General features: G+C 46.8%; 1 protein-coding gene across 1 annotated transcript in view; it reads left to right on the forward strand.

The window, feature by feature from the left end:
- The window catches only part of UBN1 (ubinuclein 1), a 2,005,314-nt gene that overhangs the window by 1,941,620 nt on the left and 37,898 nt on the right, over nt 1–25,796 (forward strand). Inside the window, exon 16 of the mRNA XM_069646040.1 lies at nt 5,994–6,246. Within this exon, the coding sequence (XP_069502141.1) occupies nt 5,994–6,246 (253 nt within the window). The remainder of the gene's footprint in view (nt 1–5,993; nt 6,247–25,796) is intronic.

Genomic DNA, 25,796 nt, shown 5'->3' on the forward strand with positions numbered 1-25,796 from the left:
GAGGGCCACTAGGGTTAAAACTCATCCCTCGCTGGGGACTTCCTCTGTTAATCCCATTCCTTGTTTTTGTTACTTTATGTGTCTATTGTAATCTCGTTCCTTGTTTTTGTTACTGTATGTGTCTTGTACCCATAGTATCAGCCTCCCCTGTACCTTTTCATGGCGGTTTTGTTGGCGATGGTGGACTCAGCTTGGCGTACTTTCTCCCCACCTTGCTTCTTTTTCGCCTGTGTGGCAGCACATCCACACTTTGCGCTCAAGATGAATGGGCCACTTAGGGGCCGGTAGGACCTCTGCCGTCGTTTTGGTCGGTCAAATGTTTCAACTCTTGCTTTGCTTCCTCAGGGTGTTCACTCTATAGTCCTCTCCTTTGAACCCAAAGGTCAGCTCGAAGGGGTAGCGCCAACTGTATCGGATAGCATGCTCTGTGAGCCACAGGGTAAGTGGCCTACATGCTCTTCTTCGTCCCAGTGTGAAGCTTGCTAGGTCTTGAAATATTTTTATCTTTGAGCCCTGAAACTCGATGTCTTGCATCTGCTTCGCTTTGATGAGGATTTCAGATTTCTCTTTGTAGCTGAGGAACTTCACAACGATTGAGCGTGGTCCTCCTCCAAACGCTCTTCCTCCCCTATGGGCTTTCTCAATTTGCACTTTTTTGCTACCCTCCGCCTCAAAAAGTTGATTTATTATGTCTTGGACCTTCCTCTCCACCTGTTGCGGGGTTTCCCCTTCCTTTTCTTCCAGTCCAAGTATTCGTAGGTTTGACCTCCTTTCTCTATTTTCCATATCGACCATTTTGAGTGTAAGTTCTTCTCTTAATTCTATGTCAGTCATTCTCGCGTTTAATTTCATCTCTACTAAATCTCTACTAAAACCATATTGATCTGATTGTGTTCCAGGTTTTCTACTTTTCCTTCAATATGTTCTACCTTCCCTCTTATTTCCGAAATGGATGTTTGAATGTCCGATCGCAGAGCCCTGATTTCTGCCAAAATTCCGGCAATGTATTTTTTCGTGGATGCGTTTCTCATTGTGAGGGTACCTGTGTCAGGGGACTCTGGCTCGTGAGACTATATTCTTCAGTACTGTTGCAGTCTGCCAAGGCATCTTCCGAGGGGAGGCCCTGCTCTGTATCTTTCCCCTCCTGGTCGACTTATATTGGTGGTATGGGCAGGCTACCTCAGGTACCTCTACTCTGCTTTTCAGGGCTCTTCCTTGCTCGGGTTTCGTTGCACTATGACAGAATGGGCTCTGGGGTGCTGAGTCACTCTGAGAGGTGTTTTGCGAGGGGATACCTATGGTGATCCTTTTTATTGCTGCATTAGATTGCTTCCCATGCAGGTGGGGGGTGACTCCCAAATTCCCCTCCCCTGGTGGAGGGTCTTGAGGGGAGTCTCGACCCCTGTGCATTCCCCTGGATCTTGCTTGGGTTGTAGGCTCTGTTAGGGGCTCACTCGTGTTGTTGTTCTGATTCCGACCTCATTTCAAGGGGCATCTTGTATCCCAGGACTTCTTAGTATTGACTTGTGTGCTGATTTTTCCCAGTTGTCAGCAAGCTACGTTTTTATATATTTTATGAGGGAGGGGGGGTCCCCCACTCCCCGAGCTGCAGCCTCTCACTTCCCCAAGCAGTCTACCCTTTTCCCTCCTCTGCCGCAGGCTTATATCCTTTGGTCCCTGCTGCACGCTCTTTGTGGCTCCCACTGGCTCTCTCTGTATGGAGCGAGAATTGGTGGCAGCCCGCTGTGATTCGGGTGGGCACCCCCTCCCTCTGAGACAGCATCCTCAGCCCTCCCCGTTGCTGGGGAAGGAAGGGGAAGGGGCGCCTCACACCTAGAACTCCTTTGACGTAGTGTCCCTCTGTGACTCCTCCGCTTCGGCTGTGGTCCGCGGTTTCTACCCTCTCACCGGCCTTTCAAAGTTGGGCTCCTGCGTCGGGGCTCCAGGCCGCCTCCTCGCTTGGGTTAGGGCTTCAGGTGGGCGCTCCTGGTAGAACTGCAGAACGGTGGTGGCCCACTTGTGAACCACCTCCTGACTCCGGGTCCTCCCTCGTCCGGGATGCCTTCTCTACGTTCTTCATTTGAAGGCTGCTCTGGTGAGGGTTATATGGGGCTGCCCAATTGTACTCGGGGCATTGCAGTTCATCTGGGCCACTTTCCTCTGCTTGTTGGGGGCCTTCTGCCGGCTTCACTGTTGTCACGTCTCTGCTCAGTTGGTTCGGCGTCAATGTTCCTGCAGCCACACTGTTTGGGAAGCAGCGGGCGGGGGATGTCTCTTCACTTCCAGCAATGTTTCCCCAAGTTGCGGCATCAGTTTTTCTCCTCTGTCCATCAACTCCCGTTTCAGATTAGGGTCCCACTCATCCTTCAGTATCCCTGAGTCAGGGTCTTGTTTTAAACCTCCAGGTCGACACCCCGCACTGGTCGGGAGTTCGGAGAGGCGCTCCGCAGGGGGAAGTGGGCCGGCCTTAACCCACTCGTTTCTTCCCTCCTTTCTCCGGGCCTCAGTTTACCGTGTCCGGGTCTTCACCGCTCAGACTCTTCGTAGGTTCTGATTCAGTAACACAGGCTGCAACTGTATCCCTGGAGCCTGGCAGCCCCTCGTAAGTGTTTTCTTTTATTTGTTGGGGTTTCACCCCACCCATCACGCTTCAACTTCATCCATTTAGTGGCGCTTGCAGTCTAGACGCCATGTCCAGAGCCCTGTAGGGGATAGGCACCTCATTTTCATCTCGGTTTCCTCTACGTTTAGTCAAGGATTTGGAACATCTTTACTTTCTCTTGTGTCTCCCCGTGACAGTCCACTGTTTTTCACGTATAGTTATGTTTGGGATTATCTCTTTCTCATCTCTTTCGTCCCGGCTGAGAGAGGAGCCGAGCTTCAGGCAGCCATTGGCTTCTGCGCCCACAAGCGGTCTCCGGACTTGTCCTATTTTAACCTTTACCCTTTCCTAGAAAAATTCAAGATTGGAACGCCAGCTCACAATGAGGGCGTGCACCTTAGGACTCAATGCGAATGGGGAAGTGGAAACACCGGCACCATCTCGTGATGGTGCTGGTGTTTCCACGTCTGCCTGCAGGCAGGAGGTGTTCAACCTGCCAGGTCAGACCTGGCGGGAAGATCACCTCCCGCCTGCAGGATTCGGGATCGGGCGGTCCGGAATTAACAGTGGCAGCGGATTTATCGCCACTGTTGATTCCGGACCGCCCGACCTGTAATGAGGCCCAATGAATTTCACAAATGTCTCAAAACATTGCTCTTTCAACATAATTCCAATGAAATCACATACCGACACACAGACCTCAACTCACAGTGCTACTCTACAGTTAAAAGATACCAGGGCCACTATGGAGGCTCACTCGGCCCAAGGCATTTGGTCTTATCAGGACATAGAATAGCATACCTTCCAAGAGCCCAAAGTGATTAGGTTAGCCCTCAGGTTCTTCTTGCTACTTGTCAAGAACAGAGTGGAACTGATCAGGACGGACAATTCCACGTTTATGTTTTACATCAACTACCAGGGAGGAACCAGATCACTGCCCCTCTCGAGGCTGGCAGTACAAATCTGGAATTGGGCTCTGGCTCATGGCGTGCATTTCGGGGCAGTTCGCCTACCGCAAATGAGCAACACAGAAGCAGACTGCAGATTGTGAAGAAACAATTACAAATGGAAAAACATCAGGAGGCCTTAGCACCAGTGTTTCAGAGATCGGGTCATCCGGTGGTCGATCTTAATGCCTCAGAAGTAAACTCAAAGTGCCAAATATTCACCTTGTGGGAAGGTCTGGATAGGGAGACTCTAGGGGATGCACTCCAGATTGCCTGGAACAATCAGTGGTGTTATGCGGTCCTTCCAAATCCCTATTCCGGAAAGACATCTGCAAGCTCTGCTTATCAACTAGCTGCATAAGGATTCTTCTAGCCCTGATATGGACTTCCAGGGTGTGAGATTTAATGACCCAAGCCAAGTCCTCCTTCCCAGGCAAACATCCCACACCCATTTGTTGACCCAGCAGAGGGAATAGTGATCCATCTTGCTCTTGCACATTAGCCATAGCCGCTTGGATCCAGAGGAATTTGCCGTTGGGACATCAGAACAGAATATACTAATCATTCAGAAAGTAAGAAAAGATTCAACCCAGACAAAGTACAAGGATAAATGGGCGTATTTTTGTCCCTGGGCAAAGATAATGACAGTGGTCCTATTACACACTCTGCAACAGATGTCTCATCTTTTTCAGCACACTTGGTGCATTCTGTCATCCAGGTGGACGTGCCACACTTATCTTGCGACGATTGGAACTTACAGAAACTCCAAAGGAGGGCCATCTCTTCTAAGCCTTTTGTTAAAAGACAATTACAGGGCTTAGCTAGAATATATCCTCCAGTCAGACGCCCTCACCTGGTCTAGGAGCTAAATTTGATTTTGTCATTGGCATTAGCCCCAAAATGGTTTAAATCAACGGCGTCAACAGGACATGGAAGACAGCACTGCTGGTGGCTTTGACGTCAGCTCGCCGGGTTACTGAGATACAGGCTTTAGCTGCTTCCAAATCGTATACAGTTTTTCACTGGGACAATGTAGTGCTCCACACTCATCCTAAATTCTTGCCTATCATTATCTCTGCTTTCCATATTAGTCAAGAAATAGTTCTATCTGCATTTTTTATTGATCCACAATCTGGGGGAGGGAAAACTCTTCATTGTCTGGATTTAAGATGAACGCTCACATTTGATCTTAGCAGAAGTAATCTTTCAGCAAGTAAGATGCATTGTTCGTCATATTTGGGGGGTCTTCCCCAGACAATCAAGCTTCCTAAGCCGCCATAGCTAAATGAATGTTGTCAGCGATTTTCGGAATGTACAGGCTTAAGAATAAATCTCCCCAGGAGGTGTTCATGCACATTCAGTCAGAGCAAAGGCTTCAACAGTAGCTTTTCATAGGCTTGCCTCATGGGATGTAATAAGCAAGGTGATTACATAGGCTTCTTCCTCCGCCCTTTGTTAACATTATTGCTAAAAAAGCAACTCGAGGTCAGATGCTGCTTTTGGGCAAGCATTTTTGAAGAACATGTTTGCTCCCAGTACTCAGTAAATATTTCTCCTCCCATCTTTCTCGCTTGGTTAAAATTGCCCGTACAGCATGGAGGAAAGGGCATAGGATGTAGGATTAAGAAAAAGTTGCTCTACGTAGTGACTCATGTACTCGTAGTCCATAGTCCTCTTTCCCTCATACAACCCTCCATCCATCCCTCTAATAAATCCAGCCAGGCAATAGTTTGTGTCCGACATGTTAAAGGAGGCCTGAGGTGAGGTGACGGAGTGCGGTGCTAGAGTAGCGTGGTCATGCCCTTGCGTGCTTCATATTTTACATGGGTAAAAGCGCTTTTTTAATTATTATTATTATTATTATTATTATTGTATTTATTGAGCACATACCTAGCTTCGGGAAGCAACAGAGCACCTACAAATCATAGGGGGAAGAACACAGCGAGGAAAGCAGAGAAAAGGGGAGCTGGGAGCTAACAGCAGGGGAGGGCGGGCACATAACAGCAAGGGATCTATAAGCAACCAGGGCTGGATGGAAACCCTGACAAGCAGATCACCAAGTCTCAGATAGGGTGGGGAAGGGAGGGTGTGTGGACCTATGCGTTAGGAATGCACCATTCGTTGAAAAGGAAGGTCTTGAGCTCTTTCCTGAACTGTAGGGGTGGGGGAAAAAGGTCAGGTCCTGTCCCTATGCGGGATGCTCATACAGCATGCAGCAAAGGGGAACTATGGACTAGGTACCAGTGCCTACAATGCCAAAGACACAGATTCACACATTAGACACTATGGTAAGTAACTTTCTCTTTTTCAAACAAAAGATGTAGATCGAAAATATGATGTCCTTTACATGGCTAAATACTGCAGTCTGGCTGCTTGTCATATTGTAATTACGTAGTGTCTGTTTCCTATATCTTAAAGTTTCTGACTCATGTTTCTCTTTTAAGTCCCTAAAAGGTACCAGTGGAACCACTGTTCTGACTTCCACATCCTCAGTAAATGTCCTGGCTCCTCCCTTCAAATCCACCAACCTGCCAGCTGCCTTGAGCTCTACTGCACTTGGGATATTGTCCCCAATTCAATCCCTCCCTTTGCATGTCATCTCTTTCACTTCAGACAGTGCAACAAAGCTGGGCGTGCCCTCCAAGGATGCCATTGTCACTGGGCCGGCTCAAGGCACATTACACCGTGGCCTTCACAGTAAGTGACACAACATCTTGCATCTTTTGTGCAATTTCCAGAGCTGAATGCCTCAATAGTATCAATCCTAGGGTGCCTCTCATACCCTCCTCATCATCCTGCTATCCATTTCACATTTGCCTTGAACCTGTTTGTCTTGAGCCTGTCCATCTGAGTTTGTTAGCTGTTCTATTCCTGCATTACTGCCTACCCCACTGCTTGCCTGTCTTCTCTTTTATTTAATGTTTTCCCTTACATCTCTTGATTGAATGTCACACTTGCTCTCCACCAACAGCGTCTTACTCTGACTCCATATTTTTCACCACTGTACCGCCAAATCAACAAAGTAAAATGTCTTCTCATGAGCCATCTAGCAGCACAGAAAATCTCTAATCCACTTTCCCATTACCCTATATTGTATGTATGGATTAATACACTGCCAAGGTGCTTCTTTCATTGCCATCCTTTTGCTATTCCATGGACTCATTGTGTATAACCTTCTCTTGTCTATAATAGACTGTTGACCACCTTCATGTGCTGTTCTTCTCTCACCTACCTCATAGCCTTGCCTGTGTTTTGTTAGGTGACCCCTCCATAGTCTTTCCTGTGCTCTCATTAGAGGCACTTTTGCCGCCTTTTCTCTGCCCTGCCAATAGACTACTCCATAGCCCTCCCTATGATATTTTAGGAGACACCTGGCCTGCTAGTTGGCTATTCCCCCACAGCTTTCACTTTGCTGAACCTGGGACTCTTACTTCAAAGATGTTCTCATGTTCTCCAGGGAGCCCTCAACAGCTTCCAATGCTTTACTACAGTACTATTTTGCAGCATATCCTTTGCTCTGTTAGGAATCCGCCTCCATCGCCTTCCCAGCGTTATGCCAGAAGGCATGCAACCTTACTTCAGGTCTGGTAGACATTTTCTTAATAACCTTTCTATTATCCTTTCAGGGTCCCTCCCGCACATTTACATCTTCTAGGATAATTTTTACCATTGCCATTTCTGTTTTTATGCCTCTGTACAGCCTCTTCTGCTAAGCTCACATTTACCAGTCTGTTTCAATCATGGTGCTCTTTCCACTCCAGCCTTGCATTCTCAGGGATCCTTTACATTTTAGTATGAAACAGTTGTGTCTCTTATTGCCCCATGCCTAGCCTTTACTTAATAGAGTTTCTCTACGCTATACTGTTTGTCTATTTTAAGTCTCTATCTCTTGCTCTTCTCACATAAGGGATCCTTTTCACCACTATTTGTGTCTATTGTGGGGTCTACATACCCCAAACCTTTCCTTAACCTCTTCAGGGATTTCCTAAATGTGTCTCTTTCTAATATTTATAACCTTTGAGTTTTCCTTGGAGTCTAGTAGGATTCCAAAACACCTTTTCTGAACATTTTGTATGTTTGGGGGCAGGTGCGTTCCTAAGCATGTGCCCTGGCACTGACCTTCTTAGAATGAATTAAATGATACCGCATCTCATACTGCAGTTCTTTCCTCTTCATGGGGACAACCTCCCACGGATCTGGAGGAAAAGGGACAAGATGTAGGAGTAAGAGTCAGGGTTAGGACCCAACCTACTAACATCCTATAGAGCCTGCAGTACTCCATTGTCTTCATCATTCTTTCCAAAGAACACTTCTTGGCCTTAGCATAATAATCACTGTAGCCTCCGGTACTATGCTCCTCATAAGGCCAAGCAGTAGGAGCTACTCCCTGATACACCACCTATTAAATCTTCCATAAATCATTGATTCTCATCCTAGATATGCTGAAACTCAATGCCAAATGCCCTCAGCATTCACAAAACTGCTGTCAGTTTTTCTGACGTAGACACCAGTTCCACACTCAGTCTCTCTTTGATTCCCTGCAGCTTTGAACCAGATACCACGAACACAGCACCCTTCTTTAGAGAAAGGTCTGACAGAGTCTCAATGAGATCCTTAATTGTAGTAATGTTTTTCTGGCTTTTCCCAGTGCCTACAATGCCAAAGACACAGATTCACACCATGAAACAGAGATGGAGTCAAGCACTAACTGATGACTCACCAGCGGTTCATGGATAGAAGCTCCCTAAGGAAGGCGTACATAGCTGATGCTGACACTAACAGTATTCTGTGAGGGGTCAGAAATGTGAGGTGGACAACTTTGTGAAGATCTTTCAAAAGATGCCATTTTATAAACTTAGGAGGTTGGATAAACGCCTCACTATCCCTTTCCTGATGAAGATTTCCCTGCTTAAAATAAACTAAAGGAAACACTCTAGGCGGGGGGGAGGCTGCTGCTGAGCAGCCATAAGATGGCTGCCTACTTCTGATTCTCTGTTGGACTGCGCGACACATCCGTGATATTGCCTGCTAATTGAACCCTGTTGCCTCTAAAAAGTCAGCCGCCATCTTGGGAGTGTCCTGTGAGCCCCCCAGGTGAAGATACATGGTGCACCGTGAGGAGCGGCTCACAAGCGAAGCCCAAGGGGAGAGCGCTGCGGTGATGCCGGAAGAGAAAACCGGCATGACCATACACCAGTGGCCGATCTGGTTGTTGATGGGAGTGGCTGATGCTGATACCTGCTGTGGAACTGAGGCAGCAGTGCCAAGTGAGTGAGGCTGAGCAGAGCTGATGGCGGAGGGCGCGGCAACGTTGAGCCACCAAGCAGGGCACTGGCCGTGCACACTGGAACTTGTAGCGGGAGGCAGGGGAACGTTGCGAGTCTCCCGAAAGACGGTTTGTGAGTGGTAGAGGACTGCCACGCTGAGAGACTGCACAGTCCCTGACCTCTGCAAGCACTGCTGCACTGCCAGCCGTACACACACCATGTAATTTGTGGAGATCCGGACTCCAGAGGCTGCAGCACCAGGGACATTTTTCCCTACAGTGGAGAATCATAGTTATGGTTTTCCCCCCTCCCCCTGCTAAGGGTAAGATGTGTGCTCCTGGAGGGGAGTCTTTCCTTGGTCACCTGAATTGAACAAATTATTTCACTACAGCTCCCATGATTCTAAGAGACTGCATTAGCAATTTAATTGGACTCACCTGAAGTGAAAGGCAGCACAGCCTCCCTGAAGAGTGTTGGGACACAAAAGCGCTAGGAGGAGGAGAACAGCAGTAAAAATGCAGCATACGGGATCTAATCCTGTGAATATTTTTGCAACATTTGGGATACAACCCTGTGAATATTTTTGCAACAATTGGGATCTAACCCAGTGAATTGGACACTTTGGGATTTAACCCATTTATTCTTTTTCCTTTTTCAGGTAGTATATTGGCCAGGAATTGGAGTGCGCGCCTCACCCCTATTTTATTTATATTTTTTTACATATTTTTTTTATATATTTATTTACACACACCATACATTGCTCCTAAGGCCTGGGACTACATGATCAAGTGCCGGAGACTCTGCTACCATCGTGTGTGGGCCCGGGTGGGCTTACCCAGCCTGCTTGCCGGAACACCCATGCCTAGGCTGAGTGGGGGCTGTGCGAGCCAAAAGAGTGAGGAGGAACTGTCACTACATTCGGCTGTAACCAGACTGGGCCGCGCTACAATCCGAGCTAAGCAGCTTATTCACAGTAAGATCACACTTGTGCCATGAGGGGGCCTGGAGGCTTGCACTGGTGGCAAAATCTTCAAAGCTGCTCTGTGTGAGACTGCTGCCACCTGGCCTGTGGCACCCCTGCACCTGGCCCATCTACTTTAATGCGGCACCCTGTCCCGAACCCCGGCTGAGAAGAGTTTGTTTGTTTGTTTGTTTGTTAAAAGAAGGGTACTGCTATTGTAAAAGGACTGAGCCATACCTATTGGGAGAAACTCCCTCTGTGTTACCTGTGTGGTCACGGCGGACTGCCCAGCACCTGGTGACCCTGCAACTCCAGTGTTATATCTCCTGCTTTGTGGTCGAGCAGCCACCCCCAGCACGAGAATCATTTGTGCAGCCTGCTCCCCGCACTAGCAATGATGAAAGGGAATCTGAAAAAACTGAGTAGCCTGAAAGTATTTGCAAGCCAGACCAGTAGGCCCCGGGCAGACCCACCCCCGGACACGGAGAAGCCGACTGGGAGTGTGGAGCAGGAGACACCGAATCTTAAACAAATCATGAAGAGCATGCAGGCTGGGGTTGCTACAATGACAGACAAGCTAGATGGCATATCCACGTATATTAATACCATTAAAGGCAAAATGGAGCAAGTATGCTCAAGAGTTACAGAAGCAGAGACTTGCATTGGTGTGGCGGAAGATGATATTGGGACCCTCAAGGGCCAGTTGGCAGACTTGGCCAGAGATTTGAAGAAAGCCCAGCTCAAATGTGACCACCTGGAGTCCAGATCTAGGAGGACTAATGTCCGCCGCATAGTGGGGCTCCTTGAGGGTTTTGCTTGTGGCCCTATGGAAGAGGCGATAGAAGCTTTACTTAAAGAGTTGCTGGGGAGCCAGGCCTTCTCATCAACGTTTGTGGTTAGGAGGGCACGCAGAACGCCAACACTGAGACCTAAGCCAGGGACTCCCCCCAGACCTGTCATCATGCGGCTCCTGACCTCCTGCGTCCGAGACACTATATTGCGGCTGGCAAGGAAAAAAGGCCCTTTCAGGTTCGAGAATACCACAATCCACATTTACCTGGACTTTTCCACCGTTGTACAACTGGAACAAAGAATCTTTTTGGGAGCTAAGAAGCTGCCCTGGGAAAGTGCCGTCCCGTATGCAATGCTTTTCCCAGCACGACTGCAAATACAACTTGGGGGCAAAGCACTTTTCTTTATGGTACCTGAGGAAGCTGTGGCTTTCATCGTAGCCAACATACCTGACCGGCCACCGCATGATGCTCACGAGGAATCGGAAATGGTGGTCTCTTCCAGTCGCGAATAGACCTAGCCGATGCAACTGAAACTGGTGTGTCTGGTGTGACATCTCCTGGAGAGAGTGGCCCGATATTGGGGGTTTACCTTTTTCAGATTTAATATACTCCTTGTGAGTTACGCAGACAGAGGTATAACTCTCTGTACTGATGTGGAGCGGGCAACAAGCTCATTGTGCATGCATTTTTAATACAGATGGGCGGGATAGTAACAGTGGTTAGTCGAAGTAGAAGCGTTTGTCCCTCGATGCAAGGTTGCTGGTTTTCCGGTGTTGTGGTTAGGATGAGGGAGGGGTGGTGGTTACATTGACCCTAATTTGGGGGGAGGCAATGATGGAGGAGGGAGGTTGGGGAATTGTTGGGGTGAAATGGTTTAAAACATGTTTTGGCAAGCATGCAATGCAGATCATTGTTGTTAATTTTTTGGCTACCCGGTTGCGACACAGCAAGTATAGTGAAGTGATACCGAACAACCCACCCTAGGCCTATATGGGGACCATTAAACTATGAAGCTGGGATGTGAGAGGGCTCAGGAATTACTCCAAGGCATGGAAGCTAGCATCTTACATTACCCGACACGGGGTCCAGGTTCTGTTTCTGCAAGAAACGCATGCTCGAGGAAGCGGGAACATTAAGAGTTAAGAGTTCGGGGACCAAGCGATTCTATAGCAAATTACTCGATGCAATCCAGAGGAGTGCTGACCCTGATACATAAGGGGGTAAAGTTTGAATGCCTACACTCACACATAGATCTGATGGGTCGCTACGTAATAGTGCATTGTAAGCTGATGGGTAAGGAAGTGCTATTAGTGAACTCCTATGGGCCCAACATAGATGGCCCAGCGTTCTAAACGGGATTGACGTAGGTTTTCATGACCTACCCATTCACACCAATTATCTGAGCAGAAGACATGAACACCATTCTGATCGTAGACCTGGATTGCACCGGGATAGCGCATAGGACGCTGTCGAAGGCTGTATCATGCAACGAATGACATACCTTAATTTGTGCGATATATGGCGCATCTCACACCCGGCTGCCCAGGGTTATAACTATTACTCATCTGTGCATGACACGTCTTCCAGGATAGATCTTTTTTGAATCTCTGACTGCCTTGTGGGACAGACGATGATAGCCGACATACTCCCCTGCACGTACTCGGATCACTCCCCTATATTACTTTCCCTAAACTGGGGGGCATCCCGCTGGGATAGCATATCGTGGCGATTCAAATGCCTGACCCTGCAAGATCTAGTATTTAGGAGCAGCATGGAGGACGATATCCGCGCCTTCTTCCAAACCAATGACGATAATGCAGTGTTGCAAGGCACGCTTTGGCAGACGTTTAAGGTATTTTTAAGGGGCATGGCCATGTATAAAGAATTGCCTAAACTATCCTTAGGGACGAAGCCAATAGTCAGAGAACACTCAAAGTCTTGGAGAGAAAATATGCGACGACACCCACCCGGACCACTTTGACTGACATAACAACTCAGCTTGAGGAGTTTAAGTGGAATGCGGACCGCAAGGTCAAATACCTTGATAAACCTACCTCGGCTGGGAAATATGGAGAGGGGGAGCATCCGGGTAGGCTACTGGCTAATGCAATCTGGGCAGAAAGAGGGCTGGATTATAAAGTGGGAGTATGGGACGAGTCCAGACAGATGCAGTACTCAGACCAGGGCATCAATGATGTCTTTTTGCATTTCTATGAATCGCTGTACAGAGCACAACACCTCGAAGACGATGTCGCTTCTCTCAGATAGTGCCAAAGGGAATGGAATATAGGGCCTTCTTAGCCTCCTACCTGTTGAAAGTACGGGAGGAATCGGTGCGGGCGGGGTGCCTGCTGGATACGCTCCGGGAGGCTACAATTATAGTGCTATTGATACTTGGAAAGCCTAAGGAGTATGCAGCTCTTTTAGGCCGACATCTCTCATAAACGTGGACACTAACATTTATGCTAAAGTAAATGTGAATAGGCTGTTGCCCCTAATGCCGGCACTGATACATCGTGACAAGGCCAGGTTTGTCCTAGGTAAGTCCACATTTCTGAACCTCAGGCAGCTATTTAATGTAATGTCAAGCATAACACCTACGTGCAAGCAGTGGCGGTCGCTTTGAATGCCCAAAAAGCAATTGATATTGTGTTGTGGTTGTTCCTGTTTGAGGTGCTACGCAAGTGTAATCTGGGCAAACAACTTATTCACTATGTCATGCTGCTCTACACATCCCCAACAGCCACTATACAGGTCAATGGGATACACCCTAGGCCACTTATGCTAGGCAGAGGGATGTGCCAAGGCTTCCCATTGTCCCCCATACTTTATGCTGTGGCAATCGAGCCAATGGCAGACCTGATAATTCACTGGCATGGGAACCGGGGTATTCGAATAGTGGGCAAACCCGAGATCATCTCATTGTACGCAGATGATGTTCTTTTGTATGTCAGAGACCCACACGATAACTTTGACCTTATTATGGAGGATGCCACACGGGTTGGTCAACATTCAGGATTCACTGTGAACTATGGGAAGTCTGAGGTGCTCTCCCTAACTGAAAATCACCTCGCCCTCGGGGAACTTCCCCTTACAATGGTCGTCCCGACTGGTTCAAGTACCTAGGTGTTATAAATTCCAGGGACAGAGGTGCGCTGATGGCAGACAATTTCATATCCGGTGCTTGGTATGCGCATGCGAAAATGGAGGTATCGTCCAAACTTCCGATGTCATTGGCTGGGCGAGTGGCGCTGATTAAAATGGTTTTGTTGCCCAAACTATTGTACATGTTTGTCAATGTGGCCAGGGAAGCAGTACTTCAGAAACCTACACAGGGCCATGGCTAGCTTCCTATGGCATTCCAGGGCAGTCAGGAAGAAATGGGAGGACATGGCGAGAACTTATGGACAAGGGAGGTTCACCCGCCCTCATATGGAAATATACTGGTTAACTGCCCAGGCGCAGTTTGCCTCTTATTGGTACGGCATAGACGGGCTACCGCCACATGCTAAGCTGGAGTGGGCGGTAGCGGGTAATGTAGTCATGAATTCCCTGATATTAGACACTAATTATACAGATGACTGTCCTTATGACCCTGTTCATACAACACTAGTTGCCTGGAGAGCCATTTTCGAGAGAACTGCAGGCTGCAGACCGTATTACCATTGGCTACCACTTTGGAAGTTCCCAGGCCTTCCCCCCACATGGGATACTACACTGAGATTAAACTGGACTAAGATGGGCTACCAGGCAATAGGAGACCTGTTTCAGAATGCTGCACAATGCACTCCATTTTATGTGTACTTCAAGTGGGTTTATTAGAAAAATAAAGCAGAAATTATATCCTATTACATAAGTTTAAGGTGCGGGAGAGACAAATCAGTCCTGGCGCATGGGCTGAATAATAGAAGAGAAAAAAAAGAAAAAAAAGGAGATGGGTTCCCAGGAGTAGGGTACTCCCGTCCCCTGCACACTTTCACAGGCAAGGGTAGCCAAACATTTGTAAAATTTCTTTCAAAGATGGTTTTCAATAGAAAGGTTTCAATGTGTTAATGTCAAAACTTGATAGTCGTGGAGATTATGAAAGCCTCTGTCCCCAAGTACAACACAGAGAGAGATACTGAATAACTCCCTGTGCAATCCTTGAAGCCACAGGTATTAGGTGCTGGAGCGCCAGGAACCAGGAGCGCCGGAAACCCCAAACCTCTGTAAAGTAAGCAAGAAATTAACACAAGACCAATTGAGCAGTAACAGATAGAGAAAAAACCTATGAACCTCCAGACGGCTTACCTAGATGTGAAATGGATGAGGCATTAACCAAACCGTGGGCTCGGGCGAACAATGTGGTGAGCGTTCTGGGAGCACCCTCAGTGTGTGGTAAGCGGCGGCAGGAATAGGGTGTAGAAGGCTGGTCACTGCCTTTGCTGTAAATCGTGTAACACACTGGAAATACCTGTGGGAGTACTGTGGTTGCAGCAGGATTTTGGGAAAGGACTTGAAGCGTGGTAGCAGTACTGGAAAAACCAAAACAGTCCATGTAAGAGATCCGTGGTCGAGAGTTTCCAGAAAGACAACAGTTAACAACAAATCCAAAAGGAGTATCCGAAGGAGTCGAAGTATGGAAGTCCGTAGGTCGGTATACCGGAAGAGCAGAGATGCAGGCAAACAATCCAAGGAAGAAGCAAGGGGAGTCCGTTATGCAGAGTCCATAATCCAAAAGCCGAGAGTCGAAGTTCAGGAGTGCACCAAACAGTGCCAGATAGAACAGCTGTGAAGCACTGAAAAGGCGCGTACTCAAAGCATTTATCCTGTTGCTATTTTGTCATGTGAAAAAACAAAGAAGAAATCCAATGTGGATAGCCACGTCCCCTGCACACTTTCTAGACGGCCAAGATAGGCCTTTTGAACATTTTTTGTAAATTTTTGGAAATACAATATTGATAACTTTCAATCAATTCTGTAGAAAATGTCCATAAATGATTCAGTTGAAACTCTCTGTTTTATAAAAAAACAATTTTTGCTTTTTATTTGTCTTTTGGTGAGCCCAACGCATTTCGAGTATAAAAAACTCTTCATCAGGGGTGGCATTTTTCAACAAATTAAAGACTACAAAAGAAAATACATATATACTTCAATTAGTTTGAACTTAAAGCAGTTTTTACACAATTTTGAAAAACATCATATCAAACTTTTAGATCAATTTTAACAAATACATTGTTTACAAGGCAGTCAGCCTAGTCTTAGGGCAACATCCCATTTTTCAGTTCTCATTTTAAATCCATCTCCCACAGGGCTACAAGCTATAGGATTTCGTCAAAAACCAACAATTAAGGTTGATATGCAAATGACCGAAGTCTAGTATGGGCGTATAGTTTCTTATTAAATTTCGAATGTGGGGTAATGTGCCTTATGTATCCATAGTTGTGGTACACAGAATTGGAGAACGTGGTATAATATTTTAAGCAACTGTGAGTATACGGAGGAAGTGATGAGAGAAACAGGCTAGGAGAGGTGGGTCAAATAGTAGCATTCGGAATGTGAAAAAATGGGCAACCATCTTACCCATGAACATATATTAGGCTCATGGAATGATCCAAGATTAGCAGAGCTGATCCAGGTGTCAAGCGGACACTATGTAGTGCATCTCATGGAAAGAAGACTTTGGTGAAGCCTTGATGGATATGGATATCTAGATGGGATAATGGTATAACCAAGCGGTTATTAAATTAGCTGAGCGGAATAATAAGTGCAAACGAGAGGGTCCAGCCTCTAACTCAAAAGGAACTTACAAGTTCAGTATCCATCTGCGTCCAGGAGTAGTCCGAGTACGATCGGGAACCGCACCAGAGTGATGTATACACTCGGCGTCCCTGTTTATACACTGAAAAGAGGCTGTGAGGTCATCGCGCGCAAGTGCGTGCAACGTCACGAAAAGCGTGACGTCACCCGCGCGCCAAGACGTAAACAAACCCAGTAAATACGTTTTAGGGGACTGGGTTGGATTGGAGCCATAAAAGAATTATGAGTGATAAGGATGGTAATGAAGTTGAACAGTATTTGTAAAGACTAGGTGATGTAAATCACGATCAGAAGGTATGTAAAAAAGCAAGAGTTAGGCACATAACGAACAATTAAAAACAATGTTATTAGTCCCATAGATTATTGGGTGTGCTTTCTGGTGTTCGTCTAAATGGCAAAGAAAATTGTCTGGCAAGGGAATTATCAGAATGCAGACAGTTTAGATAAATCTAGAGAATGTCATTTACATTTCAATTTGAAAACAGAATATGTACACAAATCTCGAGATGCCAACAGTATAGATATCCTAGGTATACAGACTAGTAAATGTAGGAATAATTTATGTTTAGAAAATGGGGTAGCATATAATACACAATATCAGTCACAAATTTCACAATATTAGTCCCAAATTACAATTGTTGTGAGTTTACATGACATGAGTAAACTGTACATTTATATTTAATACAAAAACCGGGTACAGGTGATCCCTTGTCTAGACAAACAGGTGCTAAAAGTGAATAAAGTTTTAAGGAGTGTCAGGCCAAATCCTGAATTTTGATATTTGAGCTCCTATCATGGAATGAGATGTTTGGGCTCAAAGTATTACAGGGGTAATTTACAAAAAAGGTCCTAAATAGTAATCTTCATTGATTCCAAGTGGAGTCATGTAATCAAGTTTGTTTATCCAAAAAAGTTCTCTTTGGGCCAGAAGTTTTGGAAGGGCCCCACCTCTACTTAGGGGTCGTAGGACTTTGAGTACCACAAATCTCATCTGTGATACATCTTCTTTGTTTTTTGTATATGACCAGCCTAGGTACCAAGGCTGTGTCTTTCTCCCCCGCACCTCGAATCATTTACTAAAGATTACCATTCTGTTTAAACCTAACTAAATTACATTCAAATTGGTGTGCAAGTGTACTTACCTGTGTTGATATTTTGTCATGTGATCAGGTCTTCCGTGTCACATGATTTGTGGTTTTATCACGTGATCGGGTCTTCCCTGTCATATGATGCGGAACAGATCGGGATTGTCTGTCAACAGAGCACCTGATACGGCCTGTGCGGAGGCACCAGGGGAGCTGCCAGTGGAGAAACCGATACAGGCGTTCTAGGTGGCGGTATCTGGTGCCATTCCATGAGTGATGCCAACGGGCACCAAACCGCTGCCACCCTAATCGAGTAGGAGTGGGTATGTGTGCTGAAGGGGCATCAGAAGAAGGGGAATCAGGACGCCTGACGGTTAACATGAATAGTCAAAATATCACTTAACGTTATGGGTCAATCCCATGAAACTCCAAACATAATACACTTCAATCAATATTCATTTAAAGAAAAATATATATTTTTTATTTCATGACCCAAAGCGTTTTGAGAAAGCATCTCTTCATCAGAGGTCTTGATCAGTTGGCATTTCTATAAACAATTGAAAAGAGAAATTCTTACACAAGTAAATTCCACAAAGATTGCTGATTGCTAATACAACCTAAATATGTGCAGTCATAATGGGGAATGCTATAACATTTACCTTATAATCTCCATGGTCCTATTGGCACCATTGTTCAGAGGTAAGGGATTTGGAAAGCTGTAAACTACCAACTTGCGTCATTCTGTCCATAATGATACAAAGATAAAGAGATATTCAAATCTTATGTAGAACACACCGCTCATGATTGTCCCCAATCCAAAGGGTAGAGAAAGGGGTGAACTTTACACTCAGCTCTCCTTATCTCTGAGTAATTCCCATGCTCAAGTTTCTTTGATCTTCTAATCAAAGGGTTATGTTCCTTAAATTACAGTTTTCAACGTGCCCATGTCATCCACATATCCATAAAATTTAGAAAGGTAGGAATTGAGGGCTCAATTCCGATTCAATCTATTAGTTGCATGACAGTTCACTGACAGAATTAATAAAAAATCTGGGGGTATTACTCACTGCCCCTTAGGTCTATTATTTGTGCAGAATGGTGATGGCTATGTAAGTCGAGGTAAAGGAGTAAAATAATGTGCGTGGTCTTTAGAATAAAAGAAGTATGTCCTTAATAAAGATTGGTTAAATAAAGATATTAAATCATCTCCTTTATACAGAGATCAGTAAAAGGCAGTTGAATCGAAAAAAAAGAAGAAACACTCATCCCTTCTGGGATGTCAACAGGTGTTCAGTCCAATGCTTAAGTGAAGCGATGACCTGATATTTTTTCCCTAAAGTACAAGACAGAAATAAGGGGTGTTGTGTTGGGATAAATGTTAAAATTATTTGGCAATGCTCTCAAGTAGTAGGGAACATAATTACTTTACTTACTCCCTTCTAAAGCTAAGGAGCCCGTTTAGGGTAGGTGTCTTGTCCATGTTGACCGAAAGGCCAATTTCAAAATGGCCTTCATTTAGCAGCGTCTAATGCGGGCGTGATGAAGTCACTGCATTGTCAATGGCGATGACGTTACTTGTGTAAACAGACATCACGTTCTGTATCATTCTGGAATGTTTGCGGTCGTATAGGCTGAAGTTCTAGAGTGGCCATGTAGTGGCCCAGGCGTCATTGATGTAAAGATAACAACCCATTCTGTGTTAAACAAAGCAGTTTTGTAATCTCATTTACTCGAGTTAGAGAGAAATCTGGAAGTGGCCCAGGCGTCCCATTCTATGTTGCACTACAGTGTGGGTGATATAATGGTGCAAGTAGTAAAGTGACCTGGTTGTGGCCCAGGCATAACTTACAATAAACTCTAAACTATGGTATGCTCTGTAGTGGCCAAGAATTATATTAATCAGTGTATTTTTAGTACAGGCATAGGTACTCCCAAATGGATGGACCTAATTTGTCAGAATAAGTTAAAGATAAAAAACAAAGCAAAAGTACAATCTGATACAAAGGCATTTGACATATAAATCAAGAACAATTAAATAATCTATTTCTAAACATAGGTCAGTAGGTCATAGCCACTATCTAAATAGGACATTTTGGGCCCGATTCATGGAATTAAATTGCGCCAAAAAAGGGGCACTTGTCGATTTATGGAACACAATGCGCGGGGCTTACCGGAGACTTGCGAAGAATCCGCGCAGGTTCAGCACGTCACTGCGACACTACGAGACACTACGAACGCATTGCGCGAGAATCCCAGCGAAGGTGTGTACCGCCTTGTGCAGTTACTCAAAAAGGGTGCGGAACATGTGGAATGGGGAACAACAAGCAAAAATGGGGCGTAACGTGGGAAGTACCACAATAAAATACTTGCAACGCCCACACGCGCTAACAACACATATTCATGGAATCGAACAGGATTCACCGGCGCGCAGAGAAATATGCGCAAATATGGAAACACGTCCATCAATCGAAAGCTGGTATAAGCGTCACCGCACTTAAAAACAAAGCATAAAAAGGCTGCATGAAAAAGCAAAGTGCGTATGCAGCTACGATGAATGTACCATTTTTCGCAGAAGTGATCGCGGGACACCGCAGGACTAGGAGGGCCAGGACCCATTTTTTTTTATACCCCGGACCAGCCTTTTTGAATGCCTGATGACCAGGTCTATGGCAGATATAGGTTTCCACCTCATATCATATTAGACCTTGTCAGGGAGTGGGAAGATGACCTCACATCACCCACCCTGTGCTCCCAAGCACTGAGCCCCTTGGAAAAGGAGCTGAATGTACTGCATTTTTTGGCCACTGGGTCATTTCAGCAGAAAACTGCCATAGTTTGGGACATTTCACAGCCCATGCAGTCACGCTGCCTACACCAGGTGTTGGCAATCATTACTGCACGCCCCTCAGTCCGCAGGCACATATACATGCACAGCACACCCACAGAAAGGCAGACCGTGGTCCAGGATTTTTACGGGGTGGCGCACTTCCCCAAAGTGCTTGGTGCCATCGATTGCACACATGTTGCCTTACGTCCACCAAGGGCCACAGAGCACATCTATCGCAATCGCAAGGACTGGCATTCCATCCACGTGCAGGTTGTATATGATGCCAAGGGAATCATTACCTCGGTATATGCCAACTATCCAGGGTCCACCCATGATAGTTTCATATTCAGAATGTCACCCCTACACCGGGCCCTGGAAGCTGGGAGGCATGGCAACACATGGCTCATTGGTGAGTACAAATGGCCCTGCAAATGCATGTTTGTCATATACAGAAAAAAACACACCACTGACAAACCATGTCACCTCCACAGGGGAAATTGCCTACTCTCAGAGCACCTACATGATGACACCAATACGGAACCCCACCACACCACCCCACCCCAGTTAAGATACAACACAGCCCATATTGCAACTCGGGCCATAGTAGAGCTCACATTTGGAGTGCTCAAGTCACGCTTCGGCTCCATTGACCACTCTGGTGGTGAGCTACTATATGCACCACCAGTAGTGTGCAGGTTCATTGTGGCAGCATGTGTCCTGCACAACGTTGCAACATGGCGTGGCATACCGGTGAACATGGTAGTCCCCACAACCCCAACCACATGCACAGCGGCTGCTCATGGGAGGGGAAAGGGCACGTGGAGAGTCTGCCCGTACCCAGCTTGTGGCACAGTTTTTCACCTAAAATCAAACCCCTGCGGAGTGCACACAGCACAGGCACATACCAGGGGACATTCGATGATGACAAAGGGACAATCATCTGTCCCAACCTTACCACCCTGAGAATCTGTACTTGGAAGTGCTACATTGTGTGCATCCCTTAGAACTTAAACCAATTCAATCAGTTGTACACAAAAGGAACACATGGAAGATGACATATGCCACTAACACCATGCCTTAGTACGCATCTAAATGCCGTTACATCACCTAAACACTCCCACACTTCATTGAACCTGGTTGCCACACCATGGCATAGCATGTAATGTCAAAAGAGACAAATAAATGGCCAAAAAATAGCACTACTGTCCCAAAGCGCTGAACGATCAATGGAACTAGTTCAGAAAGAACACACTCTCACACATCAAAATAATAATGTACACAGGAACATCAATTCGCCAGTACAACATAACATAAACACAGTATCCCAACAGTGAATCTGTCTGACAGTGACAAATAATATTAGCACAAGTGCCTCAATGTGTCGTAACTTGCACAGTGCACCCTTGCAGTTTGTGTGGCTCTGCTAACTAAAGGGGTCAGGTAAGTGCATATATCAGGAAGGCAAACAATACTGGACATAGCCAAGGTAATGAATGAAGATGCAACATGAACAAATGATGGATCTCAATGTCCAACCAAAAAGGGATGGCAACCACGCAGTGGACAAACAATGATGAATCCCACTAGGAGTGTATACACAGGTTGGACTTGAGACTGCCCACAGATATAATGGAAGCCCAAAGCCCCTCTGTAAGTTACTTTTACACGCTGCACTCCTTGCAAGCCCATGGAAAGGGGAAGCAGGAGTGGCTAATGTTTCTGGACCCTAAGGCACAATCAACCAGTGTACAAACACGAGACTAGCCGGTATGGGTCCAGCGGAACCTACAGTGGATGCCCTCGGATGCCACACAAAGAAACGCATTGTCACATAAATTCACAATAGACCACAGGTAAGACAAGGTAAGTGAAGGTGCAGATCTCGCCTGCTGGGCACCCAAGCAGTCTAACTCCGAACAAAGGACTAAAATAGGCAGTAAAGTCACCAAGGTTCACAAGGTGAAAAAAAGTAAACAAAAATCAAAAATGCCTATGGTGGACTGGGTTAGGGAGGCCCACCCAGGAGGGCGGAGGGGCAGGGTGCATGTCAACACCCACATGTGTGGATGTTGAGAAGAAAAACTAAAACCCCTCCATGGGTTCATGGGCCGCATGGCTAGCATGGATCAGGAAAGCTGTCGCAATTTGTCGCTAGCTTCCGGCGTAGAAGTAGAAGGTGGTAGTGGTAAGGTAGGTTCACCACGCATAGCCCTGGCCTGGTCCTCCATGGCAGCGGCCATGCGGGACTGAGATAAATGCATTGCCAACATGATGGCTCTGAGGTCCGCATGCTCTTCCAAGATGGTATGAGTCCATTGTTGCATCTGCTGTTCTGACCATCTACTGTGGGCTGCCTCGAGTGCAGCCAGTGTAGTTCTGAGGGACCTATACTCTTCCCTCAGGGCATCCCTGTGGACCTGACCCTCTGTATTGCTCTCCCCCGAAAAGTGCACGGAACAACCATAAATCACCAATGCAATTATAGAGCAAATACTTTGAACAATAAAAAGACAGACACACAACCACGCACTCTTAGAAGATAATCAGCTCTTTACGGCTATTTATTCAAAGCTTACACCGACATAGAAATAACTCACAAGAATAATATGGACATAAATCTCAGAAGAAGTAAAGAAGTCAAAAAGAAATCCATCATCCTGAGCATAACAGAATTCCTCATCTCGTTCAGAAGTGCCTGGAAGACCCTGGGAACAGCCAGACCGAGAGCACCAGAGCTCACAGGAAGGCCGGACGTAAGCGTCCTTCTCCGGCTGAAGTCTCACCTGACCACCTCCAGGCTTCCGCATATATACACACTCCACAAAGGGGAGTTCATTCTCGAACATTCTGGAAATTGCACTTGCGCAGTTGAGGAACAGCCGTCGGTTGCCAGATGGGTCAATGGAGAGCTCCCCCCAAGAAGCGCAGGGCCTCCCTTCTCTAAAAACACGCTCCACGGAGAACAGTAGCAAACCATAACAATGTTAGCTTTCCCAGCAGAAACGGCCTTGACCGCATACCAGGTTTGGAAAAGTATGTTTGTCTCAGCACTGTGAATCTAACACTGAGCAAAATGTGTGCAGCGTTTCACTGCGGTATGAAGTAAATATCCATCATGGCTCCGAGCGCTCCCAGAATGCATTGTGCACCAGCGCCATTTTAGATCAAGCATAAATCAAGCATAACACCCTCTGCAGCCATTGATGCGCACTGTGAGTGGCATGTGGACCGCAATGCCTGCTGCTGGAGGTCCACCTGTCTTTCGGGGGGATCATGGAATTGGCCACCCTATCCATGCCCTGAGCCAACATCTCATATGAAGACCCCTGTTGTTGTGCAACAGTATACATGGACTGCTCCCACACAGTATCTCCAGCTGCCACACGGCCACCCCACGCCTTATGGTCCACGGAAACCTGGCCCTTGATGTGCTACCGCTGTCTGTGCCTACGGGACTGCATCCCTCCCTTGATCAGCTGTCCCAGGAACGTTAGCCAATACTGTGGCGTGTGAACCTGCACCTGTAACCACCACAGACGGACGTACCAACACTGACTGGCCCTGTGAGGGGTCTTCCCCCCTGCAGATGTTTTGGATACAACAGCACCCACAGTTGATGCCCTCACCTGCGACAGCACAGAGGAATCGAATTTCGGTTCACCACCAGAGCCACAGGTTTCATCAGAGGCGGACTCAAACTGAGTCAGAGCCTGGATGGATTGTAGCATCAGTGGATCTTCATGGGCTGTCACACCACGTCCTCCACTGATGCTCGGTGGCGGCTCAGTATCATGTTCCTCCTCCACCTCCTCCTCTGCATCCAGTGCCTCATCACCTGCACACGGACAGAACAAAAACATGAAGACACTTGTAAATAGCATAGCCCACACACATTGGTATCACAATATTGTCCAGCAACACATTTACATGTCGTGTCACTCATGGCACAAACTCCTGTATGTACGCAGTGTCATTGGAAGGGATGGGTAGCATGAAAGCAGCCACGGATGTGTGCTCTAGGGCTCAACAACACATGTAGTGCATGGTGCATAGCACCTGCTTTACAAACAAGCACCTGACTGGCATAGTTCAGTCACCAACATCACTGATGCAAATACACAGATGCCACGTAGAATAGCCATGCATGAACTGTCAAACAGCATGAGATGGAACTTGATGACTACTATCGCAGAGCCATGTACAATGGTTGTGACATAACATTACATGGAATTTACAAATTCAAAACACACAAGTGTCACAAGGTGCAACAATGCTAGGGTGGTGGAATAGAGTGAAGCCAGACACACTGATTCCATGAGGCCAGGTCACATTGACATCACACAATTGAATAGGTACGTTGAAGGGGAGACCAGGGGTTGGAAGTGTGCGGGGGCAGTGCAGTACATGGGAAAGGCCTCACATTAAAATACAACTACATAACCAGTAATGTAAATGTTGTGGGCTGTGGCAGTGGAAAGGTAAGTGCAGACATCAGGTGTCAAGTGCTGGTAGTGGGTTGTAGGTATACAGTAAAAGTCCCCCAAGTACAGGGGATGCCCGGGAGGCAGTGCATGGGTTCAACTGGTGTCTCAGAGGACCGTGTCGGGGATCAGAGTGTAGCCAGGTGACTAGTGCATTCTCTCAGACATCCAGGACTCCAGCAGGGGAGAGGAGGAGGAAAGCACAACACATGAGGAAGCATCAGATGTGCCTACAGACCCGGAGAACTTTCACCTCCAGTTCCATTGAGGCAGGGGGGTTGTACCAGATGTAGGCCGCAGTCAAAGATAGACATTAACCACTAACTCATTGCGAGGAGAAGCTACTGACCCGAGGGAGTAGGAAAGGGATGATTTAAGACCATGAGAAGGAAGTGAATATGGAAGATAGAGTAGATGGAATTGCGGCCCTTAAGATCCATAAGGCCTTGTGGACAATGCACAGGATTTGGAACTGAGCAGTCGTAGCCACTGGGAGCCAGTGCCGTCATCACAGTCCTGGGGAGATAGAATACCTGGCCCCAAGACAAAAGGACAATTCTCACATGCCGGTACTGGATGAGTTGCAGAGGGAAGAGAGTAGAAGCCCAGATATCTTGGTAGAGGTTGTTGCAGTAGGCCAGCATATGAATGACCAGTCCTCTGGAGACAGTGAGCTGCTGGGGGAAGGAGAGGAAAGGAAGAATACCTCTGAGGAGGTGCAGCTGGTAGGGTGACCTCTCAGAGACGTCAGAGATGTGAGGAGAGAAGACGAGTGTGGGGTGGAAGATTATCCCAGGCTATCTGCCATCACAGGTTGGAGCCGGAAGAGGGCCACAAGAGGCTGGACAGAGAGTGACAGGAAAGGAGGGAGCAGGTGTGGTGATGAGGATTGTCACGGTGTGTAGCAATTCGTATGTATGCAGTCTGCAGGACAACAAGCCCATGTCAGTCCACCATGACATGGTCCACCCATGGCAGTCATGCATATGCAGGCATAACTGCCAGACAATCGTAACACTTCATTCAATCAACA

This window comes from Ambystoma mexicanum, chromosome 2p (assembly GCF_040938575.1).
Source record: "Ambystoma mexicanum isolate Mex_15411 chromosome 2p, UKY_AmexF1_1, whole genome shotgun sequence".
NCBI lineage: Eukaryota > Metazoa > Chordata > Amphibia > Caudata > Ambystomatidae > Ambystoma > Ambystoma mexicanum.